General features: G+C 39.2%; 1 protein-coding gene across 1 annotated transcript in view; it reads left to right on the top strand.

Annotated features, from left to right (window-relative positions):
• MFSD4A (major facilitator superfamily domain containing 4A) overlaps positions 1–22,246 on the top strand; it is a 96,328-nt gene that overhangs the window by 73,477 nt on the left and 605 nt on the right. The window contains exons 3-9 of the mRNA XM_018561252.1: positions 711–950; positions 1,954–2,122; positions 8,385–8,491; positions 12,886–13,059; positions 14,458–14,605; positions 17,261–17,331; positions 20,861–20,981. Coding sequence (XP_018416754.1) covers positions 711–950; positions 1,954–2,122; positions 8,385–8,491; positions 12,886–13,059; positions 14,458–14,605; positions 17,261–17,331; positions 20,861–20,981 — 1,030 coding nt within the window. The remainder of the gene's footprint in view (positions 1–710; positions 951–1,953; positions 2,123–8,384; positions 8,492–12,885; positions 13,060–14,457; positions 14,606–17,260; positions 17,332–20,860; positions 20,982–22,246) is intronic.

Here is a 22,246-nt window from a genome sequence, read left to right as displayed (position 1 = left end):
GGGGGGGGGTGAGACATCTATTGTCTGCCACATAAAATGCTGTTTTAACACCTCGCTGGGCTGATAATAACACCTCCTAGACTCCAATTATGCATATGCAATTAACACCTGGTTGTGATTAACAGATTATGTGGATTGGAGCAACATTCACCATATTTATTCCCAGATAATTTTTTGTACAAGTCATTCTGAATTGAGAAAGCTGGTTGGATGACCAGTGAAACGTCTTCAAGAAAAATACAGCAAGTCCAGTTGCCTTGACTTATTTTTTACAGATTTTTATACTATTCTCTAAATGTACTGAGGAAAAAATATGCTTTGTGAGTTTGCGTATTGTGTGTAAATTGCTATTATAAATTTCCACCCTTTTACACTGCCTTACAAGCAAACAAACATACATACTAACAAAAATCACATGGTATTATTTTTTAGTTATTTTTTAAGGCATAAGGAAGGGAAAAATTAAATCAGCATGCCAACAACCATGTAAAACTGAATTAAGTATGTTGGGTAGAGTTGCCTTTCAAGAATATGATTCCATAATTACACAGAAAGCATTGAATATTGGCATAATGTCATGCAAAATATTGCTGGAACAGTTTGCAGAGGTTACATGTCATATAATGAATTATGTCACTTGTGAAAAATATTAAGTGAACACTGTTCTTTTAGAATCAGAATTAATTAGTAATCATATGTACTTTTTTAAGGTGCTTCATTTCTTTGTTGGTTTCGGAGCGCTACTGAGTCCTTTGATAGTAGATCCATTCCTTTCAGACACCAACTGCATCCAGTCTAATTACACCTTGAATGGGAGTACAAATCTGGAACACATCAGGAACTCAATCGTGCCTCATCATCCAGGGAATGTGTCGCATTATGTTCTTCCACTTTATGGGCCAGCACTAACAAATGTGGGCTATGCATTTTGGATTATGGCTTCCATCAATGTGAGTAATCAATTCTCTCTTTATCTAGGCATCTGAGTGACTGCATAACATAGCCAGTATTATTAATATTATAATAATACAGGATTTATATAACGCCAACAGTTTGCACAGAAGTGTGGTTAAATATATGTTAAAAAGTGGGGAATGCTGTGATATAACTATTTTTTTTAAACAAAAGGAGATTACATCCCATATATTAGGGCAGTTGTCAGCACAGAAAGAGACCATATATTATATAATAAGGACACCACAATCCGCAACGCCCAACAAAATATATAAACCTTATTACAATTTTCTTTTGCTAGATTAATAAATACTATGTATACATCCACCCCCATAGCACTTCTGCCTTGTAGCACTGGGATTCCCTGGTTTGAATCCTGGCAAGGTCACTATCTAGAATGAGTTTGCATGTTCTCACTGTGCTTGCGTGGGTTGCCTCCAAGTTTTCCTCCCACACTCCAAAGACATGCTGGGAGGTTACTGGGCTCCTGCCTAAATTGGCCCTCATATGTATGCAAGTGAGATAAGAGACCTTAGATTGTAAGTTTCTACAAGGCAAGGACTGATGTGAATGTGCGCTGCATAATTTGTCCGTGCTATATAAAAACCAATAATAAATAATAAGGTTGACAACGTTGTCTAGAAAATCCGCCCAAGCAATTGGTGTAAATGTGGATGTATAGGTACTGTTTATTGCATTTGCCAAAACTTTTTTCTAGGAATAAAGTTTATATATTTTGTTGAGATATGCGGCTTGTATAGTGTTCTTGTTCACAGTTTTCTTTCCCTATGTTTATATAACCAGAAGTATACTTATTCACAAATTTCCTGTAGGCCCCTTCATATTCATTGTGGTAAAATGTGCAGCGATGTACTGCATGTCATACGGTGCATTTTTATGCATGTTAACGCATGACCAGCAATAAGGAGTCCCTAAATTTATTTTCTGAATATAACACCACCTTTCTGACAAATTGTATATTGTCTTGTTTACCTCCAGCTTCCAGTACCTATTGCAGTTTTCATTCTGATGTACAAGGCGGGCATGGTGCCTGGCTGTGAGGACAGGAATGGGACTTTACTCTCTGCAGATGAGCTAGCAATGGAGACTCATAAGGGGCACCAGACAAGTGACAGCCAAATAACAGAAACACAGAAAGTGCAAAGTGGTAAGGGCAAGAACTTTCATTACAGCTGGTGTAGCAGCACGAAACAGAACACACCGAATGATGCAGACAGAATCACCTTTTAATGAATAAAAAATGGATGAAGTGGCATGGGCCCTAAAACATGTTAGTGGAAGTACTCAACTTTTTTCCAGGGTACTAATCTGGTCCACTTTTACAAACTTTGGAGACATGCTTGTACATATATATATCCCATGGGTCGTGCATGTTCCTCTCTAAAGATTACAATACCTGCTCTCATCTATCCTGTTGCCAATTACCTAGTGATAGGGTTTGTCAGCATCCTGTTGGTGTGACCCGACGTTCCATTGGGAGCTTACCTGTTGTAATGCCCTTATCAACTTATCTTAATGTAAGTTCAATTTATATTTTATAAGAGGTGTTTTTATCTGCATGATCCAGACCTCTATGTTTTGTGTTTCTATTTTTACATGTTTATATGGTCTCTGGATATACTGTATACAGAGATATCTGATAATACAACAAAGATCAGCAGAGTTCATTTGGTTCCAGTGAAGATTAGTTAATTTATTGATTTCAGTACTAGTGTTTTTATGCTTATACGATTCACAACTTTATTTCCTTATAATTATACTTATTATAAAATCATATTCAAAGCACAGGTCTGCAGTAAAAATATATCTGTGTTTGTATGGTGTACATGTATGGTGGGAATAAAGGAATTCTAACCAGGCCTGTATTTAGACATAATGCTGTCCAAAGCCCACCTGATAGATGATGCCCAAGCTCTGCCCCTGTTGTCATGTGATTACATTGGTAAAAACTAATGCACAAATTCACATTCAAAGGTAGCATTTTCTCTGCATAGCATAATTACTTTTCCACTTGGTAGGACAGCAAACAAGGGAAAGGAGAGATTATTTCATTTTTGCTGAACTCTTAAAGTAAAATTAAACCTTATTTTTTGTTGCATATACAAAAATATTGTCACCCCTGCATTTCTGTCAGATAATGCACCACTTTGCGAAGAATATTGTTGGAATTACAAATGTTTAGGTATTCTCATGTTTATTTCTTTTGTTTGTATTGGTATGACACAAAAAAGTGGAGGAAAAAAAAAAGCACCTTTCTGCACAAAGTGGTGCATTATCTGACAGAAATGCAGGGGTGCCAATATTTTTGTCCATGACTGTATCCACTGCTAGAAAATCAGAAGTAAGTACACCGGATAGTATGCCGGTAAATAAGTAGGGCGCACAAGAGCAGACCCGATAAAGGCAAAATGAGAGAACAAGAATAAGAAAGGTACATCACATTTATGAGCCTTAATGGGGAACCATCTGTACTTCAGAGAGGATGGAGAATGTCAATGGATCAACCAATATAGCTAAGAAAAAAAGAACAAAAAAACAAAACAAAAACAACCTGTACTATATGCATAGAGTACGGCAACTGATCTGGATATATTTTCGTATAAGATTAGAAACACCAGAGGAGAATCAAAGCGGGAGAATCAAGATAGAAGAGAGACCACAGAAGAATACAAGCAGAGAAGAGAGAAAAGGAAAGAAGAGGAGGGGAGGGACCCTGGGAGGGTTATGTCACAACAAGAAGGGTGACAGGCATGACAAAGCATCGAAAGTAGGAGGCCAAATATCTAAGATGGACATAAATAAGCAACTTATCAGAGTATTAAATTATAAGAATGCTCGGAGGTCATCAGAGATGGAGAAATGCAGCCACACATTCCACTCATTTCACAACCAAAACTCAGACCAAATGTGGGACTGCTTCAGGAACACATTACATATTGCCATTTCAAAGTGTATACCATTGGGTAACAAAAACAAAAGATCAAAGACTAAACCGATATGGCTAAATAAAACTGTAAAACTACATGTTAAGGCAAAGAGAATGGCAGTTATAAAATATAAGATGGAAGGGACGGCATTGGCGTTCCTTAAATACAAGGAATGTAACAAAAAATGCAAACTAGTAATCCGGGAAGCTAAAATAGAATGCGAAAAAGCATATCGCTATTCCCTAAGAATGAGATGATGTGTGGACCTATATGGGCTGGATTTAATGGACGTATGTCTTTATTCAACCCCAAATACTATGTAACACTGAGTCATAAATTTGGCGAGATTGTGTCAGAGGCTAGAAGTTCTTCCACATGATGTCATTGACATGACTGACCCAAAGATAAAGTGGAGGAGTGGTGGCCTTTTTCCAAAAAATAGGGATGAGTTGGTGGGCTGCAGCCAAAAGATGTTTCAATAAGAGAGATTTTTAGGTTTTCCTTGGACCCTGGCAAAAGGGCTATTTCAGGCAAAGTTTGCAAATCGTCCCCGTATATATAATTATAAATTGCAAAGATTTTCTGCCAATAGGGGGAGATCAAAGAACCATCCCACCATATATGGAAATAGGTGCTACTTACCTCATTGCATCTCAAACATATAGCCGAAGAGTTAGGGAAGATCTGATGAATGGAAACTGGATCTTTATACAATCTGGTGACAATTTTATAATTCTTTTCCTGGGCATATGATGAGACTGAAGAAATAAATGGTGTCCCAGTCTGAATCCATCAATATTCTACCTAGATCAATATGCCAATGAGCTTGAAAAGCAATCGGTTGCAAGTGCAAGGTGTCTCTCAACATCACATATATCACAGATAGTGCATGGCGTTGTGGTTCAGATGAAGCAATCATGCGTTCAAAAGGGGTTAGGGGTCTATGGATTTGTCCAGAATCGGCAAAGGTTTTGCAGAAACTGGACAGTTGAAAATCCAAGAGCCCATGGGTTGTGATAGCTGATAGGCCACAATTATGGGTCACATATCGTCCAGTAGAAAGAGCAATAAAATCCCTAGCCATGGGCTCATCGTTTCATAGGCAGAGACTGGTTGTCAAATAACGCAGTTAGAGGACTAGGTAACGCCAATAGATTGTGTCTGTCTCGTAGGGCATGCCAAACTCGCAGCGTAGTGAGAGGGGAAGGCTGAAAGGGTGCATCCGAGTTAAGGGGGGAGGCCCAGGGGAGAGCGCGAAGGTCAAGTGGGCATAAGTCTCTTTCGATAAGAATGGAGGATTTGCCAAGCGTAGGGGAAGAGGGGAACCAGTCCAACATGCAAGCTAAGAGCGTAGCACTGTGCTATAGGTCAAAATCAGGTAGCCCCATGCGTCCGTACGTTTTGTGTCTACATAGGGTGTTATAGCGAAGACAGGCATATCTTCTATTCCAAATAAATCCAAATGTTGGAGAAGAGTAGAGGGACGTAATTTTAGAGACAAGGTTAGGGCCAAGACCTATTTGGAGAAAGGAAAGATGAAGGAAGCGCCAATTGACCCTGTCGAAGGCCTTTTCAGCGTCAATCGATAACAGGCAGACCTGGGTTTTATCTATGATCTATGAGATCAAATGAATTGTTTTGGTGGTAATGTCCCTGGCTTCACGGCCAGGAACCAATCCAACTTGTTCAGTGTCAATAATGGAGGGCAAGGAGAGAGAGAGGCGTAGGGCAAAAGTTTTAGAGAACAGTTTGAGATCGACATTAAGTAAAGAAATTGGTCTGCAGTTGTTACGTAGGGAGGAGTCTTTGCCTGGTTTGGGGATGATACATACATTAGCCTCCAGCATTTCGGAAGGAAAAGGAAGGGAGTCGTCTACAGAATTAAATATGCGAGTCAGGACAGGAGCAAGAAGATCAGCGAATGAAATTCTTCGGCTATGGCAGATGTGGTGTTGACCTTGGTAGAACGACGGGTGGAGATGAAGGGGATGAAAGAGCGTGGGGGCCGAGGATGTATGGTATTGGCAAGATGGCGACCACATTTATTAGCCAACTCACAACATAGCTTGCATGCCCTATCTCAAGCTATATGGGAACGAGAGTCCAACAGAGAGAGAAGTTCCCGCCTAGCGCTGGAGAGCTCAACAAAGGTAGAGAGAGAATAGAGTCCGAGTTATATAGACCCTCAAGAGCAGATATACTGTAGATGTCAGCAATTCTGTAATGCGGGATGAGCGAGCTCTTTTTAGGCTAGAACCATGTTTGATGCAAAGGGTGGCATTAAGGCGCCAAGAAAAGGGTGTACGTTCATTAACCGCCTGCCGTCCGCCCGTTGTGAAAAAACGGACGGACGGCAAACTCACATGGGCAGCGATAAAAGCTTTTATAGCGTCGCCTATGCGCAATTTTGGGTATTGTAGTCTGTTGAGGTTTCGGGTGCGCGCGCAATTTTAAAGGCTCGACACGTTTGGTGTCTTTTTACCCAACGTGACCCCGCCTTTTATATTTTACCAAAAAATTGGGTAATAATAAATGTTTTAGAATTTGATATAAGGGGATGTTTTATTAAAAAAAAAAATCGGTAATTTGTCCTTAATATAGTAAAAAATAAAATCCGCAGTGGTGAATAAATACCGCCAAAAGAAAGCTCTATCTGTCCCCAAAAAATGGTATAAAATTAATTTCAGTACAGCGTTGCATGATGGAATAAATGTCAAAGTACTGCAGCGCTGAATACTGAAAAATGGCCTGGACAGGAAGGGGGTTTAACACCACGGACATCAAGTGGTTAAGTGAGGCACCTAGGGCAAAGAACACAGGGGTGTGGTCTGACCACAAGCGAAGACCAATTCGAGCAGTGGGAGAATTTTCTAAGAGTGATTGAGAAATACAAAAGTAATCTAGTCTACTGAACGAGTTGTGAGCTGGCGAAAAATAGGTATAATCCCTATCGGAAGGGTGCAGGGCATGCCATACATCTATCAATCGGAGCTGGTGCAACAATTGTTTAAATTTGGAATGGGATAAAGGAGAGATAGAGTATTTACCAGAAGAGAAGTCCAGACTGGGAACCAAAGGCATATTGAAGTCTCCGCCCATAGTTAGGTTATGATGTCCGAAACTCTCCAGATCCGTGAGAAGAGATGCAAGGAAGCTCAGCTGGTTCTGGTTGGGAAAATAAACGCTAGCCAAGGTGTACTGGGTGTCAAATAGCCTAATTTTCAGGAAGAAATATCGACCGTGAGAGTCAGATTGTTGTTGCAGGATCTCAGGGTGACTGGATTTGTGTATCGCAATAGAGACACCTTTAGATTTAGAGGAGGAATTGGTGCTATGGAACCAAATGGTGTAATATTTGATCGGTAATTTAGGTAATTCATTATCTAAAATGAGTTTTCTGCAAAAACCGAATAACCAACTCTACGCTTGTGGAAATGGTATAATACTTGACTGCATTTTTGGGGTGTGTTAAAACCTCAAACAATCAAGGAGGCATAACACATTGTAGGTGACGCCATCACACGGGTAAAAATGGTGGGTCTCTGAAGGTCGTAAGCCTCCCAGGGTCAAAGAGAAAAAGGAAGAAAAGCCAAGAAGAGAAAGAACAGGCAGGAAGCAGTAAGAAGAGTACACACATAGAAAAGATAATGAGAGAACTGTAAGAGCTCCATCTAGTGGAGGAAGAAAATGAGTGCAGTATAGCAATCATTAGCACGGACCAGCAAATCTAACAGCAGTAACGATGTCAGTGAAAATCACACTGACGTCCTAAGTGTGGGAATGGTAGAAGACACATAAAGTGTCTCCCGTTTCAGGGTATGAATAAACCAGTACACAATGGTGTATAAGAAACTATTATAAAATAAAGCAGTACATATTTGTATAAAAGTGAACAAGAACAAAAAACAGCAGCAGCACGTGAAAAAGACACAGCTGTAATATAAAACCACAACATATTAATGGCAAACCAGGAGTAGGCAGCAAAAATCCCTCATGGAAACAGTAGGCTCATATAGCATATCCAATAGGAAGGTATGATACGGTAGTAGTAGTAGTAATGAAGAGGCCGTGAAAAATTTAGACTTTGTCACTTTAAGGGCTTTCTGACACCTCGCAACTTCCTATGCACTCTCTCATCTGAAATGTTCTAATGCTGGACTGTCAAAAATGTCCAGAGGTGGACTGAAGAGGGATACAAGGAAAAGGTCATCACAGTTTGTATATTTTGAGAATTTCTGTTTCTCCTTCCAACACTGCTGCCTACCAGTCTTCCAGTGTCTATCAGTCTACTAGTAAGTAAAGCTGTGATCACTGCTGGTAATTTGCAGAATTATGCAATTGAACACATCTAATGTGTGTTAAGCTCAATGACATAATCTTCTACTCTCCGTTGTCCGGTCTTTTGAAACTATGTAAACCTGCTGTGTTCACTTTTCAGCATAATTATTTAAATTATAAAATATTTCTTATTATTTTTTTCAGGTAATTTTAATTGTTGTCAGAATAAAACCTTTTGGGATGCTCCGTGCACATATTTTGCAATTCATATTTGTTCAGCATTGATCCTGTTCATGACTGATGGAATAGTGGTAAGACATATAACATTATATCATATTCTATAATAAAGCTAGATATTTGGCATGTCCTCCATAAATGACAAAATGAAGACATGACTGAAGAGCAGCAAAGATAATCATGTACTACAAAACTGCCCTGATGCTAGATAAGAACAATCAGTAACTGATATCAGTTTGTACAATGCGAGGTCGAGATTAAAGTTTTGATAGGTTTTTCTGTGGAAAGTTAAGCAAAGAAGTCACGCACAGGCTCCAAATGTAAAAATGTACTTGTAACAGTTACACTATCAGATACCACCGCTGCCACCAGAATGTGATTACAAACTCACCTTGCACAAAGATTTTCCAGCTCTCAGGACATCAATTTGAGCACCATGCAGTTGAGAGTGGTCTTCACTAGCACAGGGTAACTGAGCAGTTAACTTTTCACACACACTGTAGCAACCACCATGTGTTTAAACAGCCCTCATTACAAGTCTATTGCAGACCCTGCTAGTCGAGGTTAATAACACCTGCATTGTATCTAAATTCTCTGCTTTGTATCAAATGTGCCTTAGATCGTTTTCTTTTGTCACATGGATGGACCCTTACATGGATGCCTAGAAAAGACATGAGATTTAAATTTGACTGTTTTTGTTACTGTTTTGTAAATTGTGGAAAAAATTAGGGTGGCACAGAATTCAGTACAATTTTCCCATTCTCTCCACACAGTTTGGGTTTGTCTAGCCTCACCATCATCCCAGTACTCAGTACTGACAAATGTACATTTTAATAATAATACTACAAACAAAAGTCATCCCGTCTATTTATCTTTGATCTCTTGTTTTTTTTTTTAGCAAATACACATAATGTATAGTATGATCACAACAATTTAAATCTATGTCATAGTAATTTAAAGCCCTTGGCAAAACATGAACCCCCTCTAACTTATCTCTGGCATGAAAAATAATACTAAATAATACTTAATTTGTTTATTACATAAACTAAAGCGATGGTCATATGACACCCCAGTCCTGAATCTTCTCTCCACATCTGTTTACATGAGCCAGGGTCCTACTTTGAGTGTCCATGTCACTGCCTGCCTGATGGGCACACATCCCGCTGTCCTACTGGGGTTCCTCAGGATCCAGAAGAGAAATGACATCAGTGCAAGGAAACCTTCAGGGACTTTCCAGTGCGGGCACATTCACAGGGCTGTATTAGCAGTCCTCTGCACCCAGAAACCTGACCGGCAAGGGACCCAGGCGACTTAAAGAAGAACTTCAGGAAACAATTCCATTAACTTTTGCAGTGGGGCAACCCCCGCACTGCAAGGGTTAACTGCTCATTTGTATCTAGGTGCTAAAAAAAAAAAGTTATACTTACCAGATCATTCCAGCCAGATTGTTCTAAGACCGGGTCCCTAGAACCTCTTTCCCCCTTTTCTGCAACGGTCTAAGAATCCTCATGGCATCAAGCTGTACACAAGTGAATAGACGTGAGGACGCTGAGGAACATTCCTTCTTTGCAGAAGAGGAGGAGAGACACTTCAGTGACTGGAGAAGCAGGGATTCGGCTCAGCAGTTCAGGTGAGTATAATTTTTTTTTTACACAAGAAACAAACGAGCAGTTAACTCTTGCAATGAAGGTGTAGCCCCACTGCAAGGGTTAAGAAAACCTTTTTCTTGGAGTTCCTCTTTAAGTGAGCATAACAAATAGCTAATTTGTTATGCTATGTCTGTGACTAACCAAAAACCTCAACATTAGTGCAATAGGTGAACTCAGTCAATCATGGGAACATGTCCGTGTGGCCAGATAATAAAACCGACCAACCTTATATATGTTACTAAACCTTACTTCTTATGTCACCCAAAAATATGAGAAAAGTAATAAAAACAATTATCCATGTATCCATATATCAATTTTCTGTGCTCCTTAATGATAATAAATTGCCCTTACCAGAAATATGCAATGTTATATGGTGCTACAATCAAAACAAACACGTCTTGTTTTCATAGCTGTACGGCTCCCAGCTCCTCTCCTTTACATCTCCACTTTCCGAAAAAAATCCGTATCCAACACTACAATCTCCACTCCATGTACAAATCCATCCTCAATCTCTAAAGCTGGCCATACACCTTACAATTACTGCAGATTTTCTGTGGTCAGATGGAAAAGGTGCAACAGATTCCTCCATATACACTTAACTGTGTGGATGGAGTAATCTCCACCTGGGCCAATCTGTTGCACTTTTTCCATCTGACCACAGAAAATCTGCAGATAATTGTAAGGTGTATGGCCAGCTTTAGAGATTGAGGATGGATTTGTACATGGAGTGGAGATTGTAGTGTTGGATACGAATTTTTAATACTCCGAGAAGTTCCAGGGGAAGAATCAGAGAGCTCCTATAGTGTAGAACATTTAAAAAAGAATAGCTTTATTTAATTAAAATGCACTTACAAGAGGAATAGAAAGTAACAGCATAAAATTCCTTGTGGTATCACATACGTAGGAGACTGACATAGACTCCTCTCTTGTTTTCGTCGTAGGACTTTATCAAAAGGGTGTCTACCACGATGTCCCACGTAACTCCATTGAAACCCGATCCATCCAATTAGTTAAATCATGCATATCAATCCATACTAGTCAACCATATTAAAAGGTGTGTCTTTAAATCTACTATGCACGATGATTGAAAAACAAAAGACTATTATTCATATACAACCAACTAATAAAATGAGTATGGAGATACTATTATCAGACCCAACGAACTACCGTAGATTGGTTATTGAAATGTCCAATATCCGATACTTAATCAATATAAAAACTTTTCTAAAAATATTAGAGAGACAGGTGTATTATAGAAAACCGCGCGAACAGAACACTATCCCAATGTTTATATATACAACTCCAGAGTGAAATATACTGCTGATCACTGGCCAGTAAAACCACCTATCAAACTATAGGCTGTATCAAAATAAAAATAACTTGTTATTTTCAGGGGAATCGGGCTCCTCCTTCTTCGGGGCTTGAGGAACAATATATAATGAAATCAAGAGTTGTACTTTGTAGCCTAAACTAGTGCTGGATGAGTGCCATCATGACCTGTTTGCAGTGAACACTGACACTTTAGCCACAATACTATCATGGCTTATTGTAACATGGTGTTAAATATAGACTATAATTCTTGTCATATATTTTTTTTATGGATTACTGCACTTAAAAATGTACTCCATAGACCTGGGTCTACATCCAGCCATATACAGTACACCCCTCACATTTTTGTGACGACACAGAAGAAATTACACTTTGCTACAATGTAAAGTAGTGAGTGTACAGATTGTATATCAGTGTACATTTGCTGTCCCCTCAAAATAACTCAACACACAGCCATTAATGTCTAAACCGCTGGCAACAAAAGTGTGTACACCCCTAAGTGAAAATGTCCAAAGTGGGCCCAATTAGCCATTTTCCCTCCCCGGTGTCATGTGACTCGTTAGTGTTACAAGGTCTCAGGTTTGTTAAATTTGGTGTTATCGCTCTCGCTCTCTCATACTGGTCACTGGAAGTTCAACATGGCACCTCATGGCAAAGAACTCTCTGGGGATCTGAAAAAAAGAACTGTTGCTCTACATAAAGATCGCCTAGGCTATACGAAGATTGCCAAGTACTCACTTCTGTCAGATACTGTATATTGCCTTTAGGATGGCCACCTTTTTGATTTAGGCTTTTTGTTTTTTAAAGGTTTTTAAATATTTTGGGGATACTAGTACTTTACATATCATTGATACAAAATAAATTGATTTATATGAGAAATTAGTTTGAGGAGATTCTTTACTTTTGCTGCTTATATTCTTTGGTCTCCTTACCCTTTTAAAGGAGAACTATGGGGTCACAAACTAGTGTCCTCCCGTCACCCAAAGCTCATGTATATCGCAAGCTACATAAGTGTCGAGATCCACCCTGCTGCGTGGATCTCTAGAGGCAGAGCCAGCTGTACCCTCCCCCTCCCCGTCCGTTCCGCCAGTCAACGCTGGGGTATCGGACAGGGGTGGGGGGGAATCCTTGCAGGGAACCGTGAGTGACAGTCACGGCTCTCTGCAGGGATAGATTGAGAAGTGAGCGAGCGACGGTATGTGTTCGCTCACTTCCCAATGTATTGAGCCGACCTGTGACAGTTTCATTGTCACAGGTCGGCTAGAACTATGAGGCTGAGTGATTTTCACTCGCCTCATAGTTCTCCTTTAAAGCAACTTTCTTCTGCCTAAATCATATCTGTTTAACAACTTGCATTTTTCATTAACAGTATGAAAATTAATGCTTATTTTTATAAACTTCAGAAGACTGCATGAAATGCAATAAAATTAATTTGTAAATTTGTACTAGAGTCATACGCACATTTAAAAACATGATTGTATGCTTTATAGGGAGAATACTCTGGTTTTGTCTATAGTTATGCTGTGGAAGAACCACTGTTACTAGCTCACAAGACAGCAGGATATCTACCGAGCGTCCTCTGGGCTTCTGTCACTTTGGGAAGACTCATCTCCATTTCTGTGTCTTATACAATGGCTCCTCGGACTATGCTACTTATTAATATGGTAAGATGTTAAAATACAACCAAATGCATTCTGACTTCATACCCTTGGCCTATAAAACACTTAGGGGGTTATTCACTCGGCTGCCGAAGGCAGAATAACCGATCTGAAGTGAATGGAGCCAAACACCGGCTCGGTTATTCAGTTATATTCGGTTATCAGAGTTTGCGAGGAGCAGATTTAAAAAAAAATTAAACAAAACAACCTGGGGCCCCCTTCCTGATTCATACCAGACCCTATATGTCTGGTAGGAATGTTAGGAGGGACCCCCAATTAAAAAAAAAAGTGTGTGAGGTTCCCCCCAAAAGTCATACGAGGCCCTTTAAGTCTCGTAGGAATTTTAAGGGGGAACCCACCACCGAAAAATAGAAATAAAATGTGGGGTCCCCCCTAAAATTCACAACCAGACCCTTAATCCGGGCACTGGCTGGCAGGGCAGGAAAGAGGTCTGGACGAGTGAGCAACTCCCCCTTCCTGCGCCATACCAGGCCACATGCCCTCAGCATTGGGAGGGTGCTTTTCCAGGGAAAAGGGTTAACAAAAATGTAAATAAAGAGACAAGACTTTTAGAAAAAATCCTTTAATTGAAAACAAAAAACACAACAAAAGTCTTTGACAATTCCTTAATGTAAAAAAACCCCCAAAAATTATCCAACGAAGTAACCGTGGGTCAATCACATCATTCAGTGATGTCCATGCCACCGTGTCAAAATAAAAAAAGTCCCGATGCCCGCCGACCCGACCACACATGACGAACTCCCACTGAAAAATGAACAATCTGATGACGCAACTCTCCACTTAGGCCACTCTCCTTAGGTCATTTGAGGACAGTGACCTGTCATTGCATGACAACAAATGTGCAGAGCCAGCCGTGACATCACAGACACATACATTTTTTTACAGAAACACTCATTTTTTTAAAATGGACTCAGATCAAATGAGAAAAAAGTGCACTTGGTTTTGTTTTGTTACTTATTTTGTCTATACACTACATAAAAATTTCTATAATTTTAAAAAGACAATAACACAAAAATGTTTTATATGTATTACAAAGTTATGGCTAAATAAACAGACCAACAGCAGAAATGTAAAGCTTGCTCTAGTTCATAAGGAGTATACAGCTGTGAGAGCTGAACTGGTTAATTTACATTAGATGAGTAGGTAGAGGTTAATTATTCAATAAACTAATTAAGGAATAATAAAAAAAGATAAAACAAAAAGACTTTTCTCTCTAGAGTACTGCTGCAACATGTAATACTTTTTCCATTTTCTACACATTAAAGTAATAGTAAATATTAAATTGAATGAACTTATGCTGTATTTAAATATATTCCTTTATTAAAGGAATTCCTTCTAAAAAGGTACTCATTGACATCTGATATATTTATGTCTCCTCTGTAGATTGGTGTTTTAGGGGCATTTTTGTTCCTGATTTTGTCACAGAATAGCACCGCTGGACTTTTCATAGGAACAGCTTTTCTTGGTCTTTTTATCAGCAGTGTTTTCCCCAGCATGTTGGCCTACACAGAGAATATCCTAAACTACAAGGGTAAGAACTGTTGTCTTGGACAAATATGCTTGCACACCAGTAATTTATTTCTAATAAAAAATAATTTGTATACAGTAACACTAAAAGTCTTAAACTATATTATAGTCATCCTGAGGTTCCCGGAAAAAAAACAGAACTGTATTGTCACGAGACTTTGATGCATGTGTAAAAAAAACTGATGCTATGCAATATCTTTTAGATATTTTAAAGAAGGTCCCTTCTAATCCTATTGTATGTCATTGTATTGCAACTGTACAGTCTCCCCTTATTTTGTAAAATGCTGTGCAAACTGCTGGTGCTATATAAATCCTGTAACTGGGCAAGACACCCTGCTTTTCCATTTTTTACTTTTGAAGTTTTAGGCTATGCTAATAGCAATGGCACAGCTGGCCAAACTACAGCCGGAGAAGGACTTGTGAAAATTGGCTCACAATATGCTTAGAAGCAAGGCGCTTCTAAGCATATTGTGAGCCAATATTCACAAACGGCCGCAATGCCAAGCAGCAACGGGAAACGCAATAACAATCTGATAATAATAAGCTGATGAAACAATATTTTAATGCAGGGAACTGATTTGACTGTCCTTGGAGTTAGTTTTCGGTGGCAACATTTCACCAGGGCATGAGTTTTATTATTTTATGTAACTATGCACTGCAAGAAATGGTTATCAAACACTAGTCCTCACCTGCTTCTCCACAGCAACCAGTCACATACAGATCAAAATGATTTTTTAATTATAATCGTAAACCCGTGCTTAGTATAAAGCATAACTAAAATCAGCTTCACTTACCTTCTTTCTACTGCTGTGGATGTTTAAGAGCGCTCTTGAAACTGACATACTCTACCAGCAATCTTCTGGGTTGCGGTGTTAGGGCCACAACTAATGATTTTTTTCATAATCGATTAGTTGGCCGATTATTTTTTTAATTAATCAGTTAATCGGATAAAAAAAATTAATGAAATAACATCCTTAATTTAAAATAAAATACACAAATGCAGAGTTACAAACAAAGATTACTTCTGAATAAAACTGCATGCACAATTTTTTTGCAATCGCACTGCACTGGAATGCACGGTATCACGGTACCGTGCGTTCCACTGTAAGTGAGAGTCGCATTTGGGGGGCCACTGAAATGAATGACACTGCAATGCACTTCCCGGAGCAGAATTTGTCAGACTGAAACCGAAAATGACTTTCCCACCTTTTATAAAAAAAATCTTAATGATTGTATTGCACATGACACTTGAATAGCTTCAGCCAGGGTATGACAGCTGCCAGTGGCAAGATTCCTAAGACAGCAGCTGAATTTAAATACAGCAGGTAGTGGGCTGGTGCAATAGCCAGCCTGCAATTGGCCATTTCAAATTGCAATTGCCAATAGCAGGCTGGCTATTGCACCTGCCCTCTGTTCGCTGTGCCCTCCTCCCAGAATGGAGGAGAGAGCTAGGGGATCCAACCAACTAATCGATAATGAGAATAGTTGACAACTATTCTCATAATTGATTATTATCAATTGGTTGCAGCCCTGTGGGGTCCTCAGTCATCTTAATTGGCCAGCCTGGGATAACCTAGCTTCTGTACAGGAGTTAATTCATCCCACCACCAAAGAATGCAGAGATTGTATACTGAGCTGCGCATGCACGGCTCAGTGTATAAACTTTAGAAACTTGCTAGCAAAGACATATAGGCCTTTTCTGCAATAAAATCTTTCTAGGTGGTAATTTTAGTTTTGTCTGTAAATGATTTACACTTTAAGTAACTGAAGGTAACTGAAAATAAGGTCACCTAGCCCATCCCTTTCTCACCCTCCTGATGTAAACTGTTGGATTTAATTGCAGACCACAGATGCACATTTTGGGATCTTTAGTGCACTGGGAAGTGCTTCTGTTTTTCAGTGCCTCTTTTGCGGCATCCTGTATTTGTGGCTGGCCAGGCTGCCCTTGGATTATGGCTGCAGGAGAAATTATGTACTGCTAGATAAATATGCTGACTGCCCTGCATAGCCAAAAGGTCTTTTAGCCTGCATCAGAGATTGGTTAATCAATTTACAGTTTTTAAAGATAGAGAATTTTAACCTTGGTTAGCATTTAAAACCAACCTAGCATAAATTGGCAGCAGAAGTGTAAAACACCTAGATGTGCCAAAATACTGTTAGATACTTCCGTAATAGGCTGTTTATAGGATTTATAAAGAATTAATTATTGCTTGTAAATTTGGCCTGGGCATCTAGGCATCAATGTGTTAAAGCCTAGATTATAATTTTGCTGGTGCTTGATGTGTAAAAGATCATTTTTTCCTGATGGATGTTATAATCCTGGTAGTGGAAAGCATTACACTGGCAATTCACCACATTTTCCATCCTATGATGCTAGGGTCGTTTTGTATCCTAGCAGCAACATATATGTTTCATGTACATATTTGAAGAGTCCATAATGGCAGACTATAGTAAACCTGTGCAACTGTAATGTACTCAGCCACCTAAAGGTATAAAAATGTTCTATGCATCGCTACATGGTCCAATACTGTATTATGGATCCTGAGGTCACAAACCCTACTTTTCATATGTTTCAGTCTTTTAGAAATGCCTTTGGGCCACTGTATATATTTACTGCCACAAACCCCAACCAAATACAGATTTCTGTTTTTACCTGCAGGCTGTGCCACCACAGTTCTGGTAACCTCAGCTGGCATAGGTGAAATGGTTCTTCAGATACTAGTGGGAACGGTAAGAAACAACTAATTTTAAATATAATAGCAAATTAGAATATTATTGACATCACTATTGCCGAAATGTTATGAATAGGAAAAGCTTATGAGACCTTGCAAGAAATAATGACTGCAACCAACATCTACACACTGACTTCTATCAGCATAACCATTTTACTATTTTCCAATGCATCCTTACTATGTTGTGTTACAGAACTGAAAAAAGAGTGACTCCCAGTGGAAGCATTTTGTGACTGAAAACGATATTGTTTCTATCACACAATTTATAAACCTTGTTTACCAGCTTTTAATTCATTCTAACCTAGTACATGTTAAAACATTTTATAATTTTCTTTAAATCCATAAAACAGTTTACAAGCACTTTAACACTTGAAAAGCCCAGCTGTAGTCCAAAGTTTTTGTTTTGGACAGCACAGGGAAGGTATATAACCCCTTTCAGGATCCTATTGCTGTTTGATTGCCCTAGGGGAAGATTGCAACTCTCTTCCTCTCATGGCAAACACACAGAAAGTGAGGGTAATCACCCCATCATGGACATTAACAGCAATAAAAACATTACAGATGTTCTAACCCTTCCCTACAAAAAATAGTGCTTAAACTGTATCCATGTTGGATAACCATGTGTTCCCCTTGATGATGCTGGAGAAATTGAACCTCTCTGTTGTGACTTATCTAAGAGGGGATTGACTCACATTTGGAAAGATCTTTCACTTCTTGTTGTGTCTTTAAGACAGGAAGTGAAGGGAAATTCCCCAACAGGACAAATACAGCAATAAAAACATTTGCAGGGATTTAAAAAAAATCCCTATTGAAGACTCAAATAAATGTCAGCTTTGCAAATGATAAGACAGATCAGATCATCATGTGTTAGAGACCAGAGGTATATTGGTTAGCAAATAAGCAATAATGATTACAGTGTTGGCTAGGTTATCTGTAGCAATGGTAACTGTTGAAACTTTCAATGTAAATGATAAAAGGTCATATACCTGTATGACCAGGTTCCCAATATTGTCTGTTGCACTCACCCCAAAGGAGCTGCTTGATTTTTTGGGCCCTCCTAGCCTTTCTACTGGTGATTTGGCCTGTAGCACTCACCCAGATACTCACTAACAGCAGCCAACAGACAGATTTCCACTCCTTAATCTTTTCACAAAATTTCTTGACTCAAACATCTAGGGTATGGAAGGTTGGTGTACAGTATACCCCAAAACAGCTCAGCAAAGTATCTTCTAGTATCTTTAACCTCTGCCACAGGCTAATGCAGGTTAGGTAGGCTACCAGTAATTATCTTCAGCCACTCTCACAGGTTAGTTGTGTCCCTATAACTCAAGATCAGCAACCCACTAAGCAGAATACCTTAAAGAGCTGAGGCTAAATTAAAAAAGTACTCTAATTTCGGAGAGTTCGGTATCCTGTTTAACAAGTAAGGAAGATTTACTGAGGAAAGGCAAACAATGGGTTACAAACTGCATGTGAAGTTCCAGATGAAATCCAACGACAAACAAGGAATTGTGATTACATATTTGTAGAATGTGCTCTGCTTTGAATTACCTTAAATTACTGATGAACAACTGAATCTCAAATAAGTATTGGGTTTATTCACAAATAGGGATATACATACATTCGAATTACAATCCAGGGAAAAGGAGAGGGGATTTGGAGGGGATCAGCAGGGATAGGAATTGAGGTTAGGATCCTTCAGCTAGCAACAACATTATCTCTCTCATTCACACATGCCATGGGTTTTTCTCTGTGCTCAGAAATCTCATCTCCAGCAGCAAATCACATTCTTGATTGTAGAGTCCAGAAAGACTTTGTCTTGTCCAAGAGGACACCGAGGTTATCATTGTTCCTGCTTGTGAGCTAGGTTTGTGCAGATGATTACACAGGAAAAAGGTTCCATCATATGTCCCGGCCTCCATCCCAACAAGTATGCTGCATTGCTCACACAGGTGTGGGCAGTAAATATCAGCAGGGGGTCGGGCTCGTCCTAGGAGATAAGACAGTCCGGCAGATCTTCATTCATCAGTGTCCCTGTCCCAAGAAACCTTTGATGGTCCTCATTTGCGTATCACACAGGCACATGCTGATTCAGTTCAGGATATTAAGGAACACCTTTATATCAAAGCTTTTGCATAGATATTAATTTTATCGGTTCCAACAATATTATCCAAGGAACAAAGGATAAATATCACTAGGCTAAACAGTCACAGGTACTCTATGATGCTACCTTACATGACACTATCAAGAATGTCACTTAATATCACTAACATCACTAGCTCACTAAATAGTATTTAGTCACATCACTTTACATTGCAAGTCTAATACAGGCGTTATGTTTCTCTAGTTGCAGACGTGATATCCAATGCTTCACCTGCCAGAAAATAGCAAGGCAGCAGAAACTTCTGAAGCCCCATTCTTGTAGGAATGACAATGCAAGACATACATTTTAGGCAATAGCATCTCCATTTATTTTGTAAAAGTCCATACCTGTCTGGAACCTAGTCACCACCTGGTGGCAAACATGCATATAATCTTTATCATAAAGCCCTTTAATGCAAGCTTTGTAGATTTTGTAGAAATGGTGTAGCAGATATAGTTAGTGGCTTGAGCATGATGACCCATCCTTGGAAAAGAGCACACATTAGCTACAAATTATGTACACAGATGGAATGTGAAAGTCACATCCACACAAAATTTCACCTAATCACATACTAAGGTGACCAAGGGCTCTCCATAAACTTGTTACAAACAGTTAGCAGTTCTTACTACTGGCAACCCAGGAGTAAAATCCAGCAGTTTTCCCATCTAAAGATACATAACAGTACCACTGGCTCAGGAGACAGAAGAAGCCTATCCAAGAAACATGGTAGCACTACTGGCATAGAGGCAGAAGGCATTTTCTCTTTCAGCAGCAACAAAATGACTTGATAGTAGCTGTCTGGCCTACCTAACCTGCGCTGGCCTGTGGCAGAAGTTAATGCTACTAGAAGATATTACTGAGGGGAGGGAATTTTTGCTGCTTTTGGGTATCCTGTACCCAAAAGCAGCCCAGAAAACTGTTGACTTGTTAGACTCTTATGGAGAGCTAAAAAACTAACATGTGCTGTTCTTCAGATATGAAAATGTGTCTATGCAGGGCAAAAGCAGTAAGTCCACTGTAATGAGCACCCCACCAGAACATTTGTATTACCCTAATCCCCAGCCACCAGCAGCAAAGAGAATTACCTGGTAGTTTCGGGTATGGGGGAGTGTGTGGCTTATCCCCCTTTTTCTCATGTGACAGCAATACTGCTTGGCTGCTTATCTACGCATTGCTGACAGACGTAAGGGAGAGTGTGCAAAGTCCATTGTATGCTGTGCAACCTATAAGCAGTGGGGGAGTAGGGGGGAAGGTAAATCTAAGCTGCTGGTGGAGCTGGTATGAAAGTGAACCTGTTGCTTTGCGCTGCATGGGTAATTTTTTGGTTGTGTAAATTCGTACTACATCAACTCAATATCATACATTTATTTATTATTTAATACAGATAATTGAAACTAAGGGAAGTTACAGTTTCTTAGTTTGTGGGGTCAGCCTCTCCACATTGGCCTTTACTCTGTATATTGTGCTGGTAGTGCTTGATAACATGCATACAAGGGAGTCAAAAGGTAAGGACACCAGTTTGTACATCAATAAGGTATGGCAGTTTCTTGCATTGTTTTTATATACAAATCCCTAACAAAGTAGATTCATGGCAGCATCTGTGTATCGGTCTTTGATGTGGGAAACCAGGAGTACCAGGAAACTATCATTTTAATTATGTTTTATGTTTTTAACCATGTAAGTAATGTCCTAGTTAACTGTTTACTTGTTAGAAACTTTGCACTATTGACAAGATTTGGACTGTTTTATGAAAGCAGCCATTCATTTACAGCAACCTGATGCTTTAAACTACATGTGGAAATAACATCAGAGTTTCTGCTTCATGTAGATATAGGTAATTTTACCTATAAAGTTCAAAATGAGGCACTCGGAATTATCTGACCTCAAAAGCAGTATGGATATTAAGTGTGACTTCAGTATTCAATTATTACAGGTATTTATATAGGACCGCCCATATACACAGTGCTTCACATATTGTGCATTTACATCAGTCCCTATCAAGGAGCTCACAATCTAAGGTCCCTATCTCACATGCATACTTACAGACACTAGGGCCACTTTACACAGGAGCCAACTGACATACTAGCATGTCTTTGGGGTGTGGGAGGAAACCGGAGTACCCGGAGGAAACCGGAGTGCCCGGAGGAAACCCACACAAGCACAGGAAGAACATGCAAATGCCATGCAAATAGTCTCCTGGTTGGGACTCAAGCTGAGGACACTAGTGCTGTAAGGCAGAAGTGCCAACAACTAAATCATTGTGCATGTTTAGTCTTGTTTTTATATAATTTACTAAGCTCTAAGGATCATTACATGTCAGAATGATAATTGTTTTAAGCACTGAGGGCGAATGAGTGCTGAAAATAACTGTTGTAATGCATTATACATTAGCTTAGTAATTCAACCATATTAATGTATCTGTGCATGTAAAAACAATATTCTAAAATAGAAAATATAGTAAAGATAACTTATTTAGGTTGGCAAGGATATTGCTCTCTTTTTTCACCCTTGTGTACACACCCAGTGCCCGCAGAAGTAGTAAATATATTGAAATATCTCTTTTGGGGCAACTGAGTTTGGCATATAACGTCTAGAAGAGTGTTGTAGGACCAGTTAGCACACTTTCTTAAATAGAAACTAACGGTTTTGTCTCTGTTTTATTTATTAATTTGTTTAGGTTTATAAGTTTAATGTATATCTATTACTTATATAATTTACAAATACATTAAAAAAAAAAAAAAAAAGATTCCCAGTGCCCCTAATTTTGCTC

Source organism: Nanorana parkeri, unplaced genomic scaffold, assembly GCF_000935625.1.
Source record: "Nanorana parkeri isolate BGI_ZX_2015 unplaced genomic scaffold, ASM93562v1 scaffold510, whole genome shotgun sequence".
NCBI lineage: Eukaryota > Metazoa > Chordata > Amphibia > Anura > Dicroglossidae > Nanorana > Nanorana parkeri.
Note: the sequence above shows the minus strand (reverse complement) of the source record. Positions and strands in the feature narration are given on the sequence as shown.